The 19,937-nt window shown below is 39.3% G+C and overlaps 4 protein-coding genes across 7 annotated transcripts; 2 read left to right on the top strand and 2 right to left on the bottom strand.

The window, feature by feature from the left end:
* On the bottom strand, positions 1–5,229 carry LOC113774542 (zinc finger CCCH domain-containing protein 11-like). 2 transcript variants are annotated; one of them, XM_027319083.1, is made up of 9 exons: positions 4,761–5,229; positions 4,552–4,636; positions 4,215–4,355; positions 3,829–3,929; positions 2,560–2,748; positions 2,331–2,461; positions 2,118–2,220; positions 431–625; positions 1–285 (listed from the first exon to the last, which is right to left on the bottom strand). In XM_027319083.1, exons 1-8 carry the CDS (start codon positions 4,929–4,931, stop codon positions 437–439), a joined length of 1,110 nt encoding a protein of 369 aa, XP_027174884.1. In that variant the 5' UTR covers positions 4,932–5,229; the 3' UTR covers positions 1–285; positions 431–436. The 2 variants fall into 2 exon arrangements, with proteins under 2 accessions (XP_027174884.1, XP_027174882.1); XM_027319081.1 differs by having other exon boundaries at positions 1–625; positions 4,761–5,227.
* A 933-nt stretch (positions 5,230–6,162) lies between these two features.
* Positions 6,163–12,108, top strand: LOC113773285 (pentatricopeptide repeat-containing protein At5g02830, chloroplastic). 3 transcript variants are annotated; one of them, XR_003468800.1, is made up of 12 exons: positions 6,163–6,765; positions 6,892–6,979; positions 7,080–7,284; positions 8,065–8,172; positions 8,473–8,637; positions 9,197–9,787; positions 10,133–10,198; positions 10,299–10,379; positions 10,717–10,814; positions 10,911–11,115; positions 11,215–11,320; positions 11,550–11,587. XR_003468800.1 is itself a non-coding variant. In XM_027317896.1 (12 exons), the coding sequence occupies exons 1-12, from the start codon at positions 6,222–6,224 to the stop codon at positions 11,912–11,914; spliced, it is 2,577 nt and encodes an 858-aa protein (XP_027173697.1). In that variant the 5' UTR covers positions 6,163–6,221; the 3' UTR covers positions 11,915–12,108. The 3 variants fall into 3 exon arrangements, 2 of the variants coding, with proteins under 2 accessions (XP_027173697.1, XP_027173699.1); XM_027317896.1 differs by having other exon boundaries at positions 11,260–11,320; positions 11,550–12,108; XM_027317898.1 differs by lacking the exon at positions 10,299–10,379 and having other exon boundaries at positions 11,260–11,320; positions 11,550–12,108.
* A 147-nt stretch (positions 12,109–12,255) lies between these two features.
* LOC113773286 (DNA topoisomerase 6 subunit A) lies at positions 12,256–13,813 on the bottom strand. The gene has a single exon (XM_027317899.1). It carries the CDS (start codon positions 13,726–13,728, stop codon positions 12,469–12,471), a length of 1,260 nt encoding a protein of 419 aa, XP_027173700.1. The 5' UTR covers positions 13,729–13,813; the 3' UTR covers positions 12,256–12,468.
* Positions 13,814–14,248: 435 nt separating this feature from the next.
* LOC113775732 (thioredoxin-like protein AAED1, chloroplastic) lies at positions 14,249–18,213 on the top strand. Its single transcript, XM_027320727.1, has 9 exons — positions 14,249–14,680; positions 14,881–15,016; positions 15,129–15,174; positions 16,041–16,100; positions 16,340–16,376; positions 16,789–16,868; positions 16,982–17,073; positions 17,811–17,871; positions 17,965–18,213. Exons 1-9 carry the CDS (start codon positions 14,371–14,373, stop codon positions 18,022–18,024), a joined length of 882 nt encoding a protein of 293 aa, XP_027176528.1. The 5' UTR covers positions 14,249–14,370; the 3' UTR covers positions 18,025–18,213.
* The last annotated feature ends 1,724 nt before the right edge of the window (positions 18,214–19,937 follow it).

Raw genomic sequence — 19,937 nt, 5'->3', positions numbered from 1 at the left:
AATCCGGAATGAGGACCTATTATTTAAGGGTTGAAAATTTGGCCATCGACTTGTCACTAGATGGCTGTATCAAGATTACAGTCATTTTCCTACCGAAAAAAGGGACACAAATGATGATATTTAACTATCACATGCTCCATCCTATCAAAGTTGTAAGCCAATTCCTCAATGAATAGACATCCCTCTTGCCCCAACGGAGAAGGCAAACCAAGAAAACATTTTCAGGAGACTAAAGAAATCTCTTCTGGACAGCTCCGATCCATTTGATCGCAGAGAGTACTCCATCTGTGTTAACCGGCAGACAAAATCCAATGTAACCTCGATATAACAACAAAATCGAATAAAAGTCCACGAAGGTGAAAACCATATCCAGCCCAACCAACAGATGAGAGACTATTGGCTTTAGTAGAATGTAGACTCTGCCTCTTACCAAAGATCAAACTCTATCACTTGGTTCATTGATTTGAAGTGATGCTCTCGATAAGCTTGCTTCCAGTTCATCCAACTCATCCACGTCCAAGTCGTCCTCATCATCGTCATCAACATTGTCATCAGAAAGCCCTTCAGCAGCTTGGGCAACTGAAGTTGAAGAACTTGGTCCGTCTGTAGTAGAGACTTTTTCACCCTAAAAGCCACAATCATAGTATACAATGTCAATAACGCAACAATAAGAATTTTGAACAAACAAGTGAACCACAGCGCACATTGGGACAACATAGAATCATTTACAGTCCTTTGGAATGATGGATTTTAGTTCAATGAAGAATTCCAAATTAATGGATTTGCAATTCTAATTAGTCAGAATATTTTGTTTGGCATAGGTTTTACCAAGATGAGAATTAATATAGATCAAAACAAGTTGGGGTGAAAATACAAAATTTATAAAATGTAGGGGCGATTATTGGATAATTCCCTTTTCTTTATTCTCCAACTCCAAGCAACTGATTGCTCTGGATGCCTCTGTTTCTTCTCTTTTCCAGCAATGCAGGAGGTGGTGACAATCATGATGACAACATCACTACTCTCTCACCCACACACTTGCATCCACCTGAACGCATCATAATCATTTTTGTTTCACTTACTCTATATGCCCCTTTTGTTTTTGCTGTCCGGGGATGGCCATCACCGGCAATCACACAAGTTCGCATGTCTGAACTCGAAGAAAGCAGCAGGGGCCATAAAATAGTTGAATTAGAGAGGAAGAAAGAAAGGGAGGATTTGAAATAACACCTATTTCATTAGTTTTAGCTCTCAAAATCCCTCTTCCAGCTGCTGTATTTCAAATCCAGATATGGGTTAAGTTATCCAAACAACAGAAGGTATTTCGGCAAAGGATTTCAGATCCAAATCCACCCAATTACCCAAATCCTTCAATACAAAGCAAGGTCAACAGGGATAGATTGGGTCATCACTAAAGCAAGATCACAAGCCACTGTAAGGCCCACAACCAGAAAAGGAAGACATGATAAATGTAGGAAATTAGATAATTATTTCCGCAAATATACATGGGTAAGAATAAGCTATTATTTCCTCATTTCTTTTTTCATTGTTCCCCCATTTCTTGAGTTCCTTTTCAATGCAGGGCATCTTAGAAGTCGTCCTTCAAGTTGTCTTAGAATGGTAGTTTAACTGCAATTTGTTTCCTGAGGTGGTTAACTAATGGATAGAAGCTACTTCAGTAGCGCACTTACCATGTGCTTCATTAAGCAATTTTTGTAATCTGTCAATCAAGGATGCCAATAAAATTTCCAGCCCTAAACAGTCTTTTAGCTGCAGCAGTACTTCATGCTCGTTCCTTTTTTTGGGGGTTTTTTTTTTTTTTTTGGGGGGGGGGGGGGTTTAAAAAGTAAGTGCTCTTTGATGAAAAAAAACCTTTGCTTCATGTTTGTACTTCACATTTCTATGTCTTTGGGTGTGAAAAACCTTATCAGAACCATACATTTTTATCAATGCCAACCTCCGTCTATGCAACCTCAGCAGCACACAGACAAAGATGCACAATTATATCCAGAGACAAAAAAGTATCCGTACCAGTAATGATCACGCTTGAAAGCCAGAACACAAGAAGTCTCAAAGTAGCCTCAAGAAAATAAAACATGCTGACAAGTTTAGCATACCTTTTGTTCAGGAACATCCGACTCTTCGTGTCTCTGGTACCGGTCATAGGCCCCAACATCATCCACAAACAAGCTAGCATCTGACAGGAACAGCTCGCGACCACTACAGCATTGGTAATCAGACATTCAGTGAGTAGTTACAGTACTGATAGTGTTTGTCTACCCACAAAAGCAACAAGGCTCAACAAAAGAGGGGATAACCAAGGTTGATACCTCATACGATCATTTTTAGCCCTATCAGCCACCTGAGCAGCTAAGCTAGCATCTCTTTCCTCCATCTTTTTCTTCTTCCATTGCACAAAAAGCTCAGGAGTCATAGGAGTTGTAGTCGCTACTTTTGCACGCTGGTTATAAAAAGTATACACTTGTCAAGAATAATTCCAACTTGAAATAGCAACAGGAAAGCCTGTAACTGAATGGGAATAAGGTCTTTCCAGTTTACCTGATCTTCAATCTCCTCTTCAATAGATATTTTCTCAGTTTCTTCCTCGATCAGAGCCTTGATCTGAGATTTTAGAACATATCCAGGAGGAAGAGCATGTCTGTAATGGCAATCTTTACCACCATTTGGGCACACCCAAAACCAACCATATTGCTTTTTCTCCACTGCTTCCAAAAAGTATTTACATACCTGCCAATAGTTTGGACATGAGTATGTAAGTTATTACAATCTGCTGTTCCATGTGTCACCCAAGGAATATAGAGAAAAAAGAAAAGGAGTAATATTTTGAAAAGCTTGGGAAAATGCATATACCGGGAATAAATCACCCCTTGCAGATTGGGATTTATATATCTAACTAATAATCAGAAATCTTGAGATATCCTTTTTGGCAAGCCTATAGCTCTCATCAAATTGAAAAAATGTTGTTTATGATAACATCATCATTAATTAAACCTGACTAGCAGCACCAAATAAAACTAGTATTTTTGACTTGCCACATCAGCTTATAAACATCCACATTAAGTCAAACAACCAGGAATTGGAACACATAAACTCTAAAGGATAAATTTTCATTGCTCATAGACAGTTTAAATGATGAGAGTTTTGCAGGTTTGGACCGGTAGAATCCTACAACAACACAGGAACATAACTACCAACTATGCAATACTTTGCTCTTCCAATGCCATCAATTTGCACAATGCTTGGACAACTGCAAAAAATCTCAATCTTTTGGCGCGAATTCAGTTTCTAAACCACCTATTTCAATTTAGAGGGGAGACATTTCTCCATGTCTAAACAGTCCTTGAAATTTTCGTCCTAACCTGAAGTAACCGCTTTAACATAGTCTTGCTACCAAGCCTTCTTTTCAGAGCAGGATTACAGAAGTTTTATCATGCATTTGTTGCAAAGACATGCAGGTTTTGACTGATTTATGAAAAAAAAAAATTCAAATGCATAAGAACCCTCTTACAACAAAGACCAAGAATATATTTCGGGAAAAGAGTATTTTTCAAACAATGACAACATTGATCCAGATAAATGATAATAAAAAGATGAATAAATCAAATTAGAAACTTTCAACCACCTGCGATGCCAATTAAGGATACAAAAAAAGAAAAGACTAATTAATCAACAAAATTTGCATCAATAGGACACAACATGAAATTGTATCAAAAGGGAAATGTTGAAAATCATAGTTCTAGTTCAGAGCATCATTCAAATGTAAACTATGGACCAACGTAAACACATCAATGGGACTAAAGGACTTACTATATCAGTTGGCTTATTTTTATTATACTCGTTACTTTTCGACTCCACAACCTTCTCCAATGTCTCCTGATCCCAGTCATCCATTGTATCTTCTTCTATCCCTTCAAACCCAAAGAAAAGCATGGAACATAAGTCAAACCCCACCGAAAGGTTCGAGGGCCAGGGAGGAAAAAATGGGGAAGGGGGGATTAGAGCTATGATAAAGCATGCATATAGTAGGTTAACCTTTGAAAGATTTTGACTTTTGGGAGAGGTTCTCGAAAAATATTAATGCAGCACTTAATTTGGAAGAGTTTAAAAGGTGGTCAGAGAGCATGCTAAAAATTCTCTTGAAAATTTTTTCCAGAAGTCCCTACAAACAGAGGGTAATTTTTTTTTTTGCTTACCTTGATCACGCGTGTCGCTGTAGATATCAATTTTCTCCCCCTTCCTTTGAACATTCAAATCGTGTGAGAACTTGCATTTAAAACCCTTGGCACACTGCCCCACCTTAAAATACTCGCACAATATTGATTTTGGATCAACACCTACATGAGATCATGAAAGTTACCCCAAATTAACTTTTATTCTAACGCAAATTCTATACAAACATTAACCAAAGAAGAAGACCCTTTACAAAAGGATTATTCTGTTTAGCAAAACTTTGAATAGCAACAAAAATTACACAGAGATACTTAAACCATTAGAATTAACATAGGGAAAAAGGACAATTTGGATAATTACCAACGGGTACTTTAGGTTGACTGACAGCAACTTTGAATAAATCATTCAGCTCCTTCTCTTTAGCCTTCTCTTCTTCCATCTTTTTCTGTTATTTAATGAAAATCATGGTCGATTACAACTAACGATAGAAAATGTGCATAAAAGATACGAGCTTTAATTGAAGATACACAGCACAGAGAGAGGAGGAGGGAGGAAGGGGAGAATATTACCTTGGCGTTGATTTTGGAGGTGTCAGGTTTCGGCTGGACGGATTGCTTAAGGGATTGAACGTATTTCTGGACATTTTTGGACTTGTTCTTGTTTTTGAGACCGAAGGTCTTGTCCTCGACTATCTTCTGCTTCTTGGCTAAATCGGTTTTTGATGGCTGCTTGGGAGGCATCTCTTATTTTCATCCAAATCCAATCCCTCCGCCGCTTGTTAATTAATTTATACTGATAAAAGTATCCCTCTTAATCCCGCCTGCTATTGTACATGGGAAGGTGGGGTTCTCAGCTTTTCTCTTGTTATTTTTAGCTGTCGCAATTGTCTGCTTCACCGGTTGGCAGGACAGGGAGTGGCCGGAGAACGGAGAGGGATAAATGCTTCAGCATTCAGCTGTGTCTGTGAAAACCGAAAAATAATAAAAAAAAAACTAAAAAAGAAAACGAGGGTGACAATTGGGGTTCTTATACAAGGGTTTGCTTTCCAGAAGGTGCGTACGTTGTTTACTCTTTAGTACTTACCCTCTTCTTTTGCTTCTTTTTTTCCCCCTCTTTTTATTTAATCTATCCTTTTCCCACCTTCCCTACACTAAAGTGTTTAATCTCATCTCAGATATAAACATCCGCAAGAATCACAGAATTTCATGGATTGTTGTCCTCCTTCATGACTAATTATTATTATTATTATTATTATTTTCAAGTCATTCTCCAAAGAAAAATTTGCATAAAATTTCATTTTGTTACCTTTCTCAATTTTAGTATACGAAACCTCTATCTAAAAAAAAAAAATTTTAAAATTTTAAGGCGTTGAAAAGTTTTTTTATGTGGCGGACACCGAGAAAATAACAAATGTTAAATATGTTATTCGATCTTTCATTTTTTAAAAAGAAAGGGAAAAAAGTGTAACACAATCACTTTACAGTTTTAAGGAAAAATAGCAAATCCATTTTGGTTGAGTTCATATAGATATAAACAATAATAGTTTTTTTGTAAACCCAAAGTAGTTGCTAAAAAGTTAACTCAATTTGGTATTTTCTAAATTAACCAAGCACACATCATTAAAAGATTATTATCATTTTTAACAAATAACAAACACACGAGTTCCCTAGCGATTTATCCTTTCAAAGTTCTGAGGGGAGAGAGCCCATGGGCATAAATCTTTCACGACCCTTCGGCTGAATCGGCAACATCAGGCTTCTTGTCACTTCTCAATTTGGCCCAGAATCACCGGGCTTCAGGCCCAACGATCAAAGGATTTGAGTAAAAGGCCGATCATCGGGTCCAGCCCTGGAGGACCAAAGATCGAGCAGCGAGAAATGCTCGCCTTTCAATTTCAATCTTCAAATTAGCCTTAACAAGTTCATACAAATAATTTTTTTTTTCAGGAAAAGAAAAAGAAAAAGAAAAAGAAAGCGGAGGCTTTCCACTTTCAACTTTCAAGTCTCTCAACGGGAACTCTCTTGTTTTTAATGAGGGACGCCATAGCCATCTTAGCTTCCTGCTCTGTTACTCTCCCTGCGACTCATGCTCCGGCTCCTCCCTCCCACCACCGCCGCCGCCGATGCCGCCCGTCTCCTCGCACTAACCAATCGCTTAATTCCACTGCTCCTTCACTTCACTCCACGGTACGATGGGATTATGCTTCCACTTCCCGCAATCGCAATCGCAAACGCCTCGAATATTACACCGACCTAACCTCCAACCTCGCCCGAGATGGAAGATTCCGAGACTTGTTCATGATTGCCGAAAGCTTCGTAGTTTCAGGCGGGAAGCCTTCTCAATTTGTGGCCTTGCTCGATGTCAATATTGTTTCTGCTGGGATTTCTAGAATGATTAAGGATGGAAGGCTCGGGAGCTTGATTGAGGTGTTAGGTGGTCTGAGGAAGCTAGGATTCGCTGTGGTTGAGCTCTTTGACGGACTCGCAGTTGAGGCACTTCGGCAGGTGTGTCGTCGTCAGCTAGGGAAACGTGATGACGTGGAGGAGATTGTGAGCTTGTTGGAAACACTTCAAGGTGAGTTTCAGTTGGAGTAGTTATATCCTTATTTTTTTAAAATTGTTAACAGGCATTATGTCTTCTTGTCCAATTGCTTGCCATTATTTGGCTTTGACTATTCACTTCGATGTCGTAATCTTTCAGGGCTTGGTTTTTCTACTAAAGAATTCGTTGCGCCCTCCGAAATCATAAGGCTTTGCGTTTACAGAAGAACCCCAAGTGCTGCTATAAGGTATGATTTGTTTTGGTTCAAGAATAGTATTTGGTTCAGAAGTTGCATAGTTTTCTGTCTAGTGAGCTGCTGTCTAGTTATTTGATGTGACATTTTGCAGGTATGCACAAATTTTTCCGCAGGTACATACGCTTTTGTGTACCATAATGATTGAATTTGGGAAGAAAAGGGACTTGTTATCTGCACTCAGTGTTTTTGAAGTCTCCAAGCAGAATCAAGGCTGTCCCAACATGTATGCCTACCGAACAATCATTGATGTTTGTGGACTCTGTGGGGATTATTTGAAGTCTAGATCTATTTATGAGGTAGTTGCATTTGTTTTGGGTCTTAATTCCAGTTCTTTGCAAAGTTCACAAGTTTTACCATTTGACAATTCGTAAACCAATGGCCAAGAGTCATGCATATTACCTGTTATGACATTTCTCTCTTTGGGAGACCTTGTTATCGGATGGCATCTTTTCAATTGTCATTATATGGTCCTCCATCCTAGTTATTCTGGCTCATGTCCTTAAACCTTTTCTGTCATTAGCACTTGAAAGGATGATGGCTTATGCACATTTATCTTAAGCCTGCTTTGGACCCTTCTTGTGTGTAATTTTACTTGTATAGCCAAAATTATTCTCTTCTTAAGCCAATTTGTAGCTGTTCACAAACACTCAAAGATGTGAATTAGTGCGTGCTTGTGTTTACTATTAAAATACTTGTAAGTTCAGTATTTAAGAGGAAAATTTTGAAACTTGCACTTCTAGGTTGCGGTACTGGATTATCTGAATTATTTGATTTATGTAATTGAGAGATAGGATTCTCAATAAACTGATCTTTTAGTTGCATTTGTTTGACTGCTACCAGTTTCCCAGCTTGGTTTGATGATTTACTAAATCCTGTTTTCATTGTTTTCCTGTTCAATGAGTTTATAATTCTCAATCACTGATCTGTATTTGACTCCAATAAATTTTCTTTATTTTCTTGCATTACCTATTTTTAAAGACAATATTTTGCCCATAAGGGATTCAAAAGTTATTTTTTCCTATCCCTTGTGAATGGTGTGAACACAAAGCCATGCTAATGTTTAAATTTTACTGCAGGAGCTACTTGACTGTAAGTTCATCCCAAATATTTATGTTTTCAACAGTCTCATGAACGTTAATGCCAGTGATTTCAGCTACATGTTACATATCTATAAGCAGATGCAAGTAATGCTCTCTCTCTCTCTCTCTTCCCCTCCCTCTCTCTGTCTATCTATCTCTATTTATTGTCCTTTTATTTACCTTGAAGTACTGGTTTCGTGCACTGTGGAGCAGCAAAAAGTCCATACTGTTTTTGATTGAGGAGTGATTCTGGAATTTAACTTTATCATTGAATGTATAAAGATATTAGTCACCTCTTTCTCCTTCTTCCCTTTTTTCTTTTTGTGATCTTGCATTTCATTCATTACTTATTCAGTTGTCAAGTACTTACCGTGCTTAATTTGTTTGGTGGAATGCCACATCCAGAAAGTAGGTGTGACAGCTGATCTGGCATCATATAATATCCTTTTGAAGTCTTGCTGTCTTGCTGCAAGAGCTCATCTGGCCCTAGACATTTACAGAGATGTTCAACATTTGGAATCAAAAGGGGCTCTAAAATTGGATGTGTTTACTTACTGTACAATGATCAAGGTACAGCAATGCCTTTTCTGTCTTGATTATACTCTGCTTGGTGCATTATGTGTTATGGAGGCTTCGTATCCAGGATGAGAGTAATAAACTCATCTGCAAAGCAAAGGAACAAAATTCATTTGTGCAGAAGGATTTGTAGTTCATCTCATGCTGTTCTCTGTGTTGAATATTCTTGAATTGTCCATTTGGCTTCTCCAGATTGGGCAGTGGCCTTCTGAACGTGCTTGCAATTGAAAAATTCTGACATTTGCCTGCGGACTTGAAGACACATGTTTAAAATGGTTAAGGAGTGTTCTTTCACATTTATTTCAAAGACTTAAAATGCTTAATATTAGTCCGACCCTGAAATCTATGTTCAAACTACTATGTATCTTGCATGGTGCTCTAACGCAGGCAACCAGCATCTGCCTACTTGTTTCTTAAATGCCTTTGAGTCCAAGTATCATACATTTTTTTCGTACTATCTTGCATCCTAATATTCCTTTTCCTGCTCGAACTGGATTTTCACCCTGTGAGGAGTTATCCTTTTATCCTCACATCCCCTGCACCAATTATTCAGGTCCTTGCAGATGCTAGAATGTGGAGAATGGCACTGGAAATAAAAGAACATATGCTGCTAGCTGGTGTTATTCCCAACACTGTAACGTGGTCATCATTGATCAGTGCATGTGCCAATGCAGGTCTTGCAGAGCAAGCAATTCAATTGTTTGAAGAGATGCTTCAGGCTGGTTGTGAGCCTAATTCACAGTGTTGCAATGCTCTTCTTCATGCTTGTGTTGAAGCTCACCAATATGATAGAGCCTTTCGACTCTTCAAGTCCTGGAAGGAAAACGGTATTAAGATGTCTGTAAGAAAAGATTTTCATTGGATGAACAAAATAAATGATTATGCTTGCAGCAAGCATGAAAATTCCAGTACAATAACATGTAGAACCTCTGACTCAGAGCATCCATCCTTTCCGATAAGGTTTTCATTTGCACCCACAACTTCAACATATAATATTTTGATGAAGGCCTGTGGCACTGATTACTACCATGCCAAAGCATTGATGGATGAGATGAAGATGGAAGGTCTTTCTCCGAATAACATAACATGGTCCATTTTGATTGATATTTGTGGAGGCTCAGGAAATGTACATGGTGCTTTGCAGGTACCATAGTCTACTTCGTTCTTAATGAATAGTAATTACCATGACTTCCTGCCCTCTCAACTAGTATGTTCTTGTCAATGGTAATATGGAATCATTAGGAGCTCCTTCCTGGTTGCATCAATAAGTGATAGCACCAACTTTGTCCTTCACAGTGTCATGCGTTGCGATCACCTCCGCCTCATCACCTATCTCACCCCCATCCTTTTCTACAATGCCTTGTTTGGCTAGTGCAGTGATTCTCATTCTCCTAATCACTCATGCTTGGCCGAGCAATAATCAAAATCTAAATAAATGCTTCCTGCAAGGAATACAAATTGTTTTGTAATCTTTCTCCCTTCTGTGCAGATCTTAAGGTCCATGCACCAGGCTGGTACTCAACCTGATGTTGTCACATATACAACAGCTATTAAGGTAAAAACTTTCTGCTAGATTTCTAATAAGGGCTGATTGTAGCATTTATTATATTCAAGTGGATGGTCATTTTAATGGATTTTCATCTGCCATGTAACAGATTTGCGTGGAACACAAAAATATCAAAGTTGCATTTTCATTACTTGCAGAAATGAAAAGATATCAAATAAAACCTAATCTGGTAGGGATCCCTAAATTTACAAGCATTCGTTTTGAAGTTACCTGGACTTTTCTGGCAATAAAACCAATCAGCCAGGCATTTAATTGATGCTAACAGCGGAGGCTTCCAAAACGATTTGGTTTTCTGTTATACATTTTCCTTTTGTACACAAGTCAATTGTCCTTGGTTATATGATGTTTGACCATTAAAGATGTGACAAATGTGAAAAGTGTTTGAAATCTGTTCGTACTCATGATGCTGATTGAAGTTTGTTATATGAATTCCTGAATGTTTTATTAGATATGTTTTCAAGACACAATTTGCTTCAGTTTTGTTGATTTTTGAAATTTCATTTCAGGTGACATATAATACTCTTCTCAGGGCTAGGAGCCAGTATGGTTCCCTGCAGGAGGTACAACAATGCCTAGCAATATATCAGGATATGCGAAAAGCAGGGTATGTTGTCACAAAAATCTGTGTGCTTGTGTGCTATTTAAGTCATCGTTTTAACCATTTAAGTCCACATGGTCTCATTACAATCTTATTTTTCAGGTATAAACCTAATGATTTCTATCTGAAACTGCTAATTGAGGAGTGGTGTGAAGGTGTAATACAACAAAACAAACAGAATAAAGGCCAGATTGCTTCCGACAGAGCTTCTTTAGGGCCTCAGAGTCTGCTTCTTGAGAAAGTTGCAGAGCACTTGCAGGACAGTAATGCTGAAAGCCTGTCGATTGACATTCGGGGCCTCACTAAGGTGTAACCATAAACTTTAGCGGCACATAACAGGATTGTTGCATATAGATATGTATATTTTTCTATTAGAATTAAAGCCTTTCATCTAACACATTGACAGGCTGCTCATTTATTTAATCGAGTCTTCCATGCAATGCATTGACAGATTGAAGCTCGCATTATGGTTCTTGCAGTTCTACGGATGATCAAAGAGAAGTATAATCCAGGTAATTTGATAACTAGTTTAGTACTATCTAAGAAGTTAAATTTATGTAATGCGATTAAACTGTCAAAGCTGCCCTGCCTAGATAATAAAGTATCCTGTTTTAGAAACTATTCAACTCCACAAGATTGTAAAGCTGAGCATTCACATAGTAATTGCGCATTCAATTATACGACCATCAGGAATTACATTTGCCTTGTACCCTTGGGCATTTCAATTTTTTTTGGTTGTAGGAGATTCAGTGAGAGATGATCTGTTGATTATACTAGAAGAGGAGCCGTCGGGATGTGGTTCCAGACACGAAACTGGGTCTACTGAAGCAATAGCTAGCTTGTTGCAGTACGATTTGGGGCTTGAGGTTCTATCAGTAGGGTCAGTAGATGGTAGAAACTTTAACGGTGGTTTTGATATTTCCTTTCTGTATCCTAATTCAAAAGTTCTACAAAGAAGAGATCTGCCACTGAAATTGGAATCTCCTTCTAGAAGGCCTGTACCTTTACAGCGATTGAAGGTAACTAAGGGATCATTGCATCATTGGTTACAAAAAGGAGATGCTTCTACCAGCAGATCAGACTCATCTCCTTCTGCAGAGAAGTGAACTGAAGAACTGATAAAGTTATCAAGTTTGTAGCAGTTATCATTCTTTTATTCTTTGTATAGAGTTGCAGATCAGTGTTCTATTTCTCACAATAAGGTTGTAGATAAAGGTGAAGTTGCATTTCACTCAAATCAAATGTATTTGACTGAGACTGACTACAAATGTACCATCAGTAAAGGCAAAATTTAGAAATGGATACATAGAGAAAATCACATGCTACTCAAAATATTCTGTCTGCTCATTTAGCCCCGGTTTCATGCTATTGCTGCACCAATCCTGCAAGTCAAAGTAGAGGCATCCTAAAGATCTGAAAAGCAATTTGACTTAAAATACTGAAGACAGATCCAAAAAGCAATTTAACTTCAAATACTGAAGATTAGACACTTCTCCTGGGCATCAGAATTCTAAAATTGTTTATTTCAATGAACTGAAGCTTTTTTCCCACCACAGTTGAATAAAACCATACAATAGCATCGCGAATCAGGATGTTTTGCTAATGAAAACGCAGATGCACGGCACGGTTTTCCATCCACCAAGAGAAATATGAGGTCATTTCAGAGCCAATCCTCCTGCTGCAGTTTCAGGGGCAGATAGACCTCGGACAAATACTGAAAGCCGAACGAGCTCAAGGCCTGAATCTCAGCCTTCTGCTTAGTCTTCACCATCAAATTTAACTCCTCAACCCACCCAGGATTTTTTTTCACAAAATCTTCCTCCAACAGATCCTTCCCAGTCTTGATATCCTGCTCTGTCATCGGCAACCTGCACTGCTCCGGTATGTTATACTTATCCAAATCACTCGGCCTAATCCCCAACCACTTAATATCAGGGGTCGTCAAATTTGCGCTGTCGTAAGACATATTCTTGGATCCACACCCGTAAACCGACAAGATCTTCAACCCGTAAGGATCACTATCCACCAAAGCCAACACCGGCACCTTCAATTCCGTCTTCAGTTTCCTCAAGAACAGCCTGGTTGCCACATCCGGTTGTCCTTTGGCCGTGATGATTATGCACGGGAACCGATTATAGAACCTATCCTCAGCTAACCTGATATAAGCAGCATCCTTCTCCACCAACAGAATAAACAATGCATCACTCTGCATATCCCCGACCCTGTCTATATTGGGGGGAATCGCTTTTCCGCCCATCCCCATCTTGGTGCAGTCGATCAAATCACCGTTATCGCTAAAAATAAGCCGGCCAACAACCACCCCCTTTTCGGCGGCAATCACATTGAGGCTGGACCTGGTGCAGCCCAAGATGCAGGAGACGTCATCCAAGACGGCGTCGGATTGTGTCTGGTCTTGGAAAAGCTTGACGTCTGTGTAGAAGAGGTCACGCTTAGTGACGTGGATGCTCTTGAGGCAGAGCTGGTGGATGAGCTGGAGGATGCGGGCGGTGATGGTGGTCTTGCGGACGGTGGAGACATTGGCGTAGGGACGGAGGGAGGACTTGTCTTTGAGGACGATGCGGTCGAGTTCGGGGACGTAGAGTTGGTTGGCGGAGGAACGAGAGGGGACGGAGAAGGAGAGGCCCTGGCCGGAGAGGATGGAGTGGGTGAGGCTGAGGACGAGGGATTCAATAGTTGACTGGACGGAGGAGAGAGGGAGGTCGCTGACCTCACGGCATGCTTGGGAAAGAGAGAGGTCGGCGAGGGTTAAGGGATTGGTAGAGGCGGAGGGGGTGGATTCTGCTGCTGCTAGGGCTTTGAGGGCTTGGAGGATGACGGAATCGGGTTTGAGTTTGGACTTGAAGGGTATTGAGTCGGAGTCAGGGTCCGCCGGTCGGCGGCGCTTTTTCTTGTCTGCCATACTCTGGAGAGTGAATGACTTGCTTAATTTAGGCGGACTCGAGACTTGCCTTGCTTGAGTTGTGGGGCGGGGAGGCGGGAAATGAAATGGGCGAGCAGCAAGACTTTAACTAGTAGTAGCCCGGAACTTGTGTCTTGGGTGCGTCAATGGAGTATGAAACTACTATGATTTGGGTTGGATCCTAAATTCAAGCCCATTAAATTTAATTAAGACCCAAATCAGTTTAACGTGGAATGAGTAGGAGCGTAACGTAATAGTACTATAGCTTTGAACTCAGTTTGGGTTTGGCGGGGAAACTTAAGGGAGGCGAAGCCGGCCCAAAACAAAAGTTTGAGGTAGTAACACGTGGAGGCCTGATTTTCCACAGGCTGGTGAAGGTGACTGGAGAGTCCGGTTTCTTCGTTTGTTGTTGTCCATCCAGGCTTCAGCATTGAAATGAAAGTGATGTCGTCTCGTCTGTAATACTTATATAAGCAGAATTAATCATTTTCGAATTTCATGCAACTGCTAGTACCGGTCCGGTAGTAGCATTTCCAGAAACTTCTCTCCCATTCATTCCAGGATACTGGCTAGAATTAAACAAAACCAATTATTAGTAGCTGGTAGTAGTATTTTTTATTTTCATTAAGAGATAGACTAGGCATGGCAATTCCTCTTCCTCTTCCTCTTCCTCTTCCTCTTCCTCTTGGTGCCACCACACCACTCCTGAATCATCATCATCATCATCAAGTCGCCGTGCCAGTGCGGCGGCGTCGTCATGCTGTACGAAACGACAGTATGAGCTTAGTTGCAGCAGCTCCAACAACACTAGTGTTTCAGCCACAATTCGATTCTGCTGTCTACAATTACAAGAAGAAGCCAATCATCAACGCTGCCTTCCCATCATCATCCGCTCTTACTCGAACTAAAAGGCTTCACATTATTGTTCCCCGCGCTGTATCCGCTTCTCCTGGCAAGTTCCCGCTATAATTGCCCTAGTAGTATCCCAGTTACTGTATTACTCTATTGGCCTCGAATCCTTTTTTAACATTTTTCCAGCAATCAGAGTAATCAGAATTTAGAGATGCGAGCCTTGGATTTCTTTTTTCCGTTTCAAAAAGGTGTATGATTCTATTCTCTTATGATTGCCACATCATGTTAATGGTGAAATAGGAGCTGAATCTTCTGAGGTGACGTCCGAAAACTTGTTAGACGGCGTGCAAGTCTTTGACTTGAATGGAAGTAAGGTTGCCATTTCTGAGCTGTGGAGAGACAGGAAAGCTGTCGTTGCATTTGCTCGCCATTTTGGGTACTGCTTCAATTTTCTTTTGTTTCCTTTCAGCTTTTGCCTCTTGTTTGAGCTCCTTTTAAAAAAGCAATTCCGAGTTGGTACTAATAATTCTTTGTAATTTTCATTGCAGCTGTGTGCTTTGTCGCAGAAGGGCTGGTTATCTTGCTTCTCACAAGGTTTGACGTTTCTTTCACTGCCTCGAGTTCAGTTATAATGAGGCTTTTATTGGTAGTTCAGAATTCAGGATACTTATCTCCTTTCCCATCTCTAGTACTAATAAATACCAGCAGATTCTCAGTACATAAATTTTCTTCTTCTTGGGTGTTTCAACCATGACTACTACTATCTTCTGAATGTATGCCCATCTGGCAGCTGTTAAATGTTTAAGGCCTCAAACTCTGTTGTTTAAAGCCTCCTGATTCCATCTTGCTTTTAAGCTAAAAGCTTTCTGAGGTCCTCTCATTTGCTTTGACTTGTACTCTTACCTTTCTTTTTGAGTCGCAATGGCTTGATAAGGAGAGCTAGCACTGGCTTTTGAGAAGTTTCAAACAGAAATTTTTTATTTGAGTTCTTAAACTTCGTAATCAATCACTTGTTATAACATTAATATGTCCCCAAGTGATATTCAGCTAGATTTTGCCATTGCAGCAGTTTATGGTCTGACTACATTTGCACAATTATAGTGCAGAAATGTTCGTTTATGATTGTAGCCTATCCATTTGGCTATTGACCACTTAATTTTTTCTTTCTTTTTGAACATGATAGTGGGAAAACTAACAACCGGATTGGAAACACAGGAATCAACTTAAGTATCTGATTTGTGGGATACAACTGTCTTTGTCAATTACTATTAAAGATGCTGACTAACAAGTCAAACTGAAGAAAAAAATGTTAATAGTGTGAAGAGCACAGATCTCCTGAACACAGAAAAGAATCAGTGTTAGTCATGAGTGACTGGTACTTAGTATTTAAGCCTGTTTACCATTCAAGGATAGAGTGAAGTGATAATGTTGCTCTAAACTCTCCTTTTCTTCTTTTACAGGAGAAAATGGATGCAGCTGGTGTGGCACCGGCTTTAATTGGACCGGGTAGTGTGGATCAGGTATCCTGCTGAAGCTCCTTACACAATTATCTAAAGGTCACTTTCACTACTCCTGCCTTTTGATTTGCTCAGAAACATGGCATCTTTGGTCGCCAGATGAACAATTTTTTTGTTGCTGTTTAGTGTTAAAGCTCAATGAGAATTATGTAGCTCTATCATCTGCTGTTTCTTTTTCCTTGCCTTAAAACGTACAGAAAGAAGCAGCAAATTGAGGAGTGAAATCTGTCTTGAAATTTCAGGCAAGGGCATTTGCTGAGCAAACAAAATTCAGAGGAGGTAAGTTTGAAAGACCTTTCCTTGGAACAATCAGTGTCACAAATATTCATCGGAAATCAAAGGCAATATTGCACAGAATTTAATGCCCTTTTGGATGTCTGTTTTTGGTCTTTACTATTTTTCTTCCATTTTCAAGTGCTAATACTGCCCGGGAAAAGAAAATGATTTCTGTCTTATTAGACTCATGAGTCAGGAGAACATTCTTGAACCAAATGGACAGAATTGCTGAATAATATCTATGTAATGTTGGTGATTGATGATTTAAAAGAAATTTCCGCTCAATTCTTGTACAAAGCACATGGATCCCCAACAAACAAAATGCATAACATCTTCCCAAAGTTGAAGGCATTGGTGAAGGAATTGATCAAATTGTCGTTTAAACGCTTTAATGGTATTCTATTCTACATTTCAGAAGTATACGCAGATCCCAGCCACTCATCATACGAGGCACTCAGATTTGTTTCTGGTGTTTCAACAACATTTACTCCTGGGGTATGAAATATCTTTTATATGTTTATCATGGCTGACTATGTCTCTTAGGTTGTACGAGAGATTTTCCTTTAGTGCCTTCTTAGAGGAAAATTTTCATCCATTGATGAATCCAGGCTGGCCTGAAAATAATACAAGCGTACATGGAAGGTTATCGACAAGATTGGGGGCTTTCCTTTGAGAAGGAAACTAGGACAAGAGGTGGCTGGTACGTCCACTTCTGTTTGTACTCATGTATTCGTGTGATGAAATCGTTGGCTGTCTGTCAGTTTGCATTTTTGGATGGTACATTCTTGCAATCATTGGTCTTATAAAATTTTAGTAATAATCTGCAGTTCTTTTGTTTAATAAATATATCAGATTAAAAGACATTAGGAATCATTTGGCGTACAGACTGGCAATAGGTTAGGCCTTTGAACAAAGAATCCCCTGCTTTGGATGCTTTACACAAAATCTTCAAAACTACCACATATTTTTCTATCTTGTTTACAAGCTCTGAGTTCTTTCAGAAAGGTTAAGTTTATTAGAAACTAACTGAATTGCTGCAAAAAGCACTCTGAATCTATGGGAAGAAACAACTATCACCATCATGCTCCATTTTCCAAGTAACTGAGCATACAAGTAGAGTTTTTTTTTTTTTTTTCAGTGCAAGTGGGCGGACTTTGAGACCTCTCACTTCAACACATCCCCCCCCCCCCCCCCCAAAAAAAAAAAAGGTACAAGTAGACTTAATAGACTGATTTTTGGATGACTAGACTGTGTCACTGTGCGCTACAACTTCATGAATCTCTTTATTGGGTAACGGCTCAGCCTCATCTTGGTAAACCGTTGTGCATGCAATGTAAGCTCAGGACCTTTTGTTAACGGTCTGAAAATGTTTGATGGTAATACTCTTTCTGTCAATTTGATTATCCTGTGAAACCACTATCTGGTGATTGTTCTCAGGCAGCAAGGTGGGATCATAGTTGCAGGTCCTGGTAAACATAATATATCGTACATCCACAAGGTTAATCCTTGCACTTTCTTAACTTCTACAGTACTAGAAGTTTCATGGCGCTGTTTTGATTCTGCAAGCTTACTGGAATTCTGATTACATTAGGACAAAGAAGCCGGAGATGATCCAGATATAGAGGACGTCTTGAGAGCATGTTGTCCGTAATTAGCGAATTGAAGTCTTTCTCCACCCTCCAAAGCAATATTATTTGTTACATCTCTTAATCTTCTAAATTCACAGAGTTTATCGAGGGTAATCTCTTGTTTTATACGTCATTATACCACATAATATTTGGGTTTCAAGGTATAAATCCATAGGTACCGGGCCTTTCATTTCCCACCGATTTAGACCAGAAATTGAGCTTCCTTTTACTCCTCGTTAGGCTTATGGATCCATCGGCTGCAAGTTTTTGTGCCATCTAGGAACGATTCTTGAGCCGGCATGCACGTCAGTCTGCTCAGAGTTAATTTGAGAAAAACAAATGTTAAGTATTGGAAAAAGCTGATATACAATAATACAAACACAGCAAAAGCCGGTCTCTCGAGGCAACCAGCAAAATTATTAGATTTCAGTGACTAGACAACCTAGTTAACTCTTCGTCCAATGAGTCTCTCCCCCCTAGATGTCAGGCATGAACTCCGCACTTTGTGCTACATGGTGAAAATGACATCACAGCCAAAGCCAAAGAACAGATGATCAATACTCTCCTCTTCTTTCTTGATGGCAGCAAAAAAACCTATCATTACACTTCTTTACTCTATGCATTGTGGACGGTCTCCTTTTGCAGAATAACCAGCATATACCATTTCACTCTCTGCCCTTTCATTGTTCACCACCTGCATCTGCATGGCAGACTTAATAGAGAATAGAGTCGCTATCAGTCGAAACAAGCTGATCCTCTAACTCTATCAGTGGTACAAAGGTCAGAGGACTAGTGGCCATCAAAGATCTTACTTCCTGTGTCATTTCCAGGACACTTGAACTACACTTGGCAAACACAATCAACATTTGACATTCCAAAACTATTCAAGCGGTCCCCAAAAAAATGTTTAAAGAGAGGCCCTATAGGATGCTAATAATAGAGCTGTAAACAAGTTGAATTAAATCGAGTATATCTGTTCGTTGAGTTACTTGAACAAGACTCTGTGTTCGATCGATAATTTTCAAGTTCGAAATCTCTTTTCATGTTCAACTTGTTAATTAAATTCCTAGTTCAAATTTGAATTTGAGTTCAACTCATTTAACATAAACAAACTGATATCGAACAGGTTCGAGAAGCTCAAATTTTGGCTTTTTCTCTCAAATAATCATTAAATTCAAATACAAAACTAACCAGCTAACACTAAATTTTGTAAAATGATACTGTAATTAGGTTCATATTTATGAACGATCATTTAAATTCGCAGACAAAACTCTTGCTCATTTAATTACATATCGAGTCAAAATGTTTATTCAAATTCGACTCTTCCAAAGTTTCGAATGAGCCGTTAGCTAACACAAGCAAATCTTAAACTAGTTGAACAATCAAACACTTCCACTCGCATAACAGCACTGGCCAATAGTCAAACCAAAAGTTGGTATCGACTCCATTACTCACAGACATCTCGCGAAAAGGATGGATAGAGTCTTTCAGCTTCAACATTAAGTATTTTTTGGGCCGGTTTGCTTCAAAAAAATGCTTTGCTATTTTAATCTTCAATTATTGTGGATATCATCATATCAACAAGAAACAGACACCTATTTTTGTAATATTTTTCTCATTTATTGGTTCGGCTTATCTTCCCCTCCCTCCTTCCCCAATCCATAGGACAGAGCCAACGTTAAATACGTATAATTATAATATATACCTTTATCAGCGTCTGTTGGGGCAAAAAAGCTACAGGAGCTTTCACTAACGGAAAGCAAGCCAAGCAATTTCTCGTCAAACACAACTAAGTCAAATAAAAGTAAACAGATCAAGAGGCTAATTTAGCATTGAAATATGATTGGTATCACCGTACTTATATAGTATACTGTGACGAAAGAGCACTACCAAGCTGCAGCATCTTCCACTTATATCCAGTCCCTTACACAGAAGC

The sequence above is a fragment of the Coffea eugenioides genome, chromosome 6 (genome assembly GCF_003713205.1).
Source record: "Coffea eugenioides isolate CCC68of chromosome 6, Ceug_1.0, whole genome shotgun sequence".
Lineage (NCBI taxonomy): Eukaryota > Viridiplantae > Streptophyta > Magnoliopsida > Gentianales > Rubiaceae > Coffea > Coffea eugenioides.
This window is presented reverse-complemented; position numbering and strand designations above follow the sequence as displayed.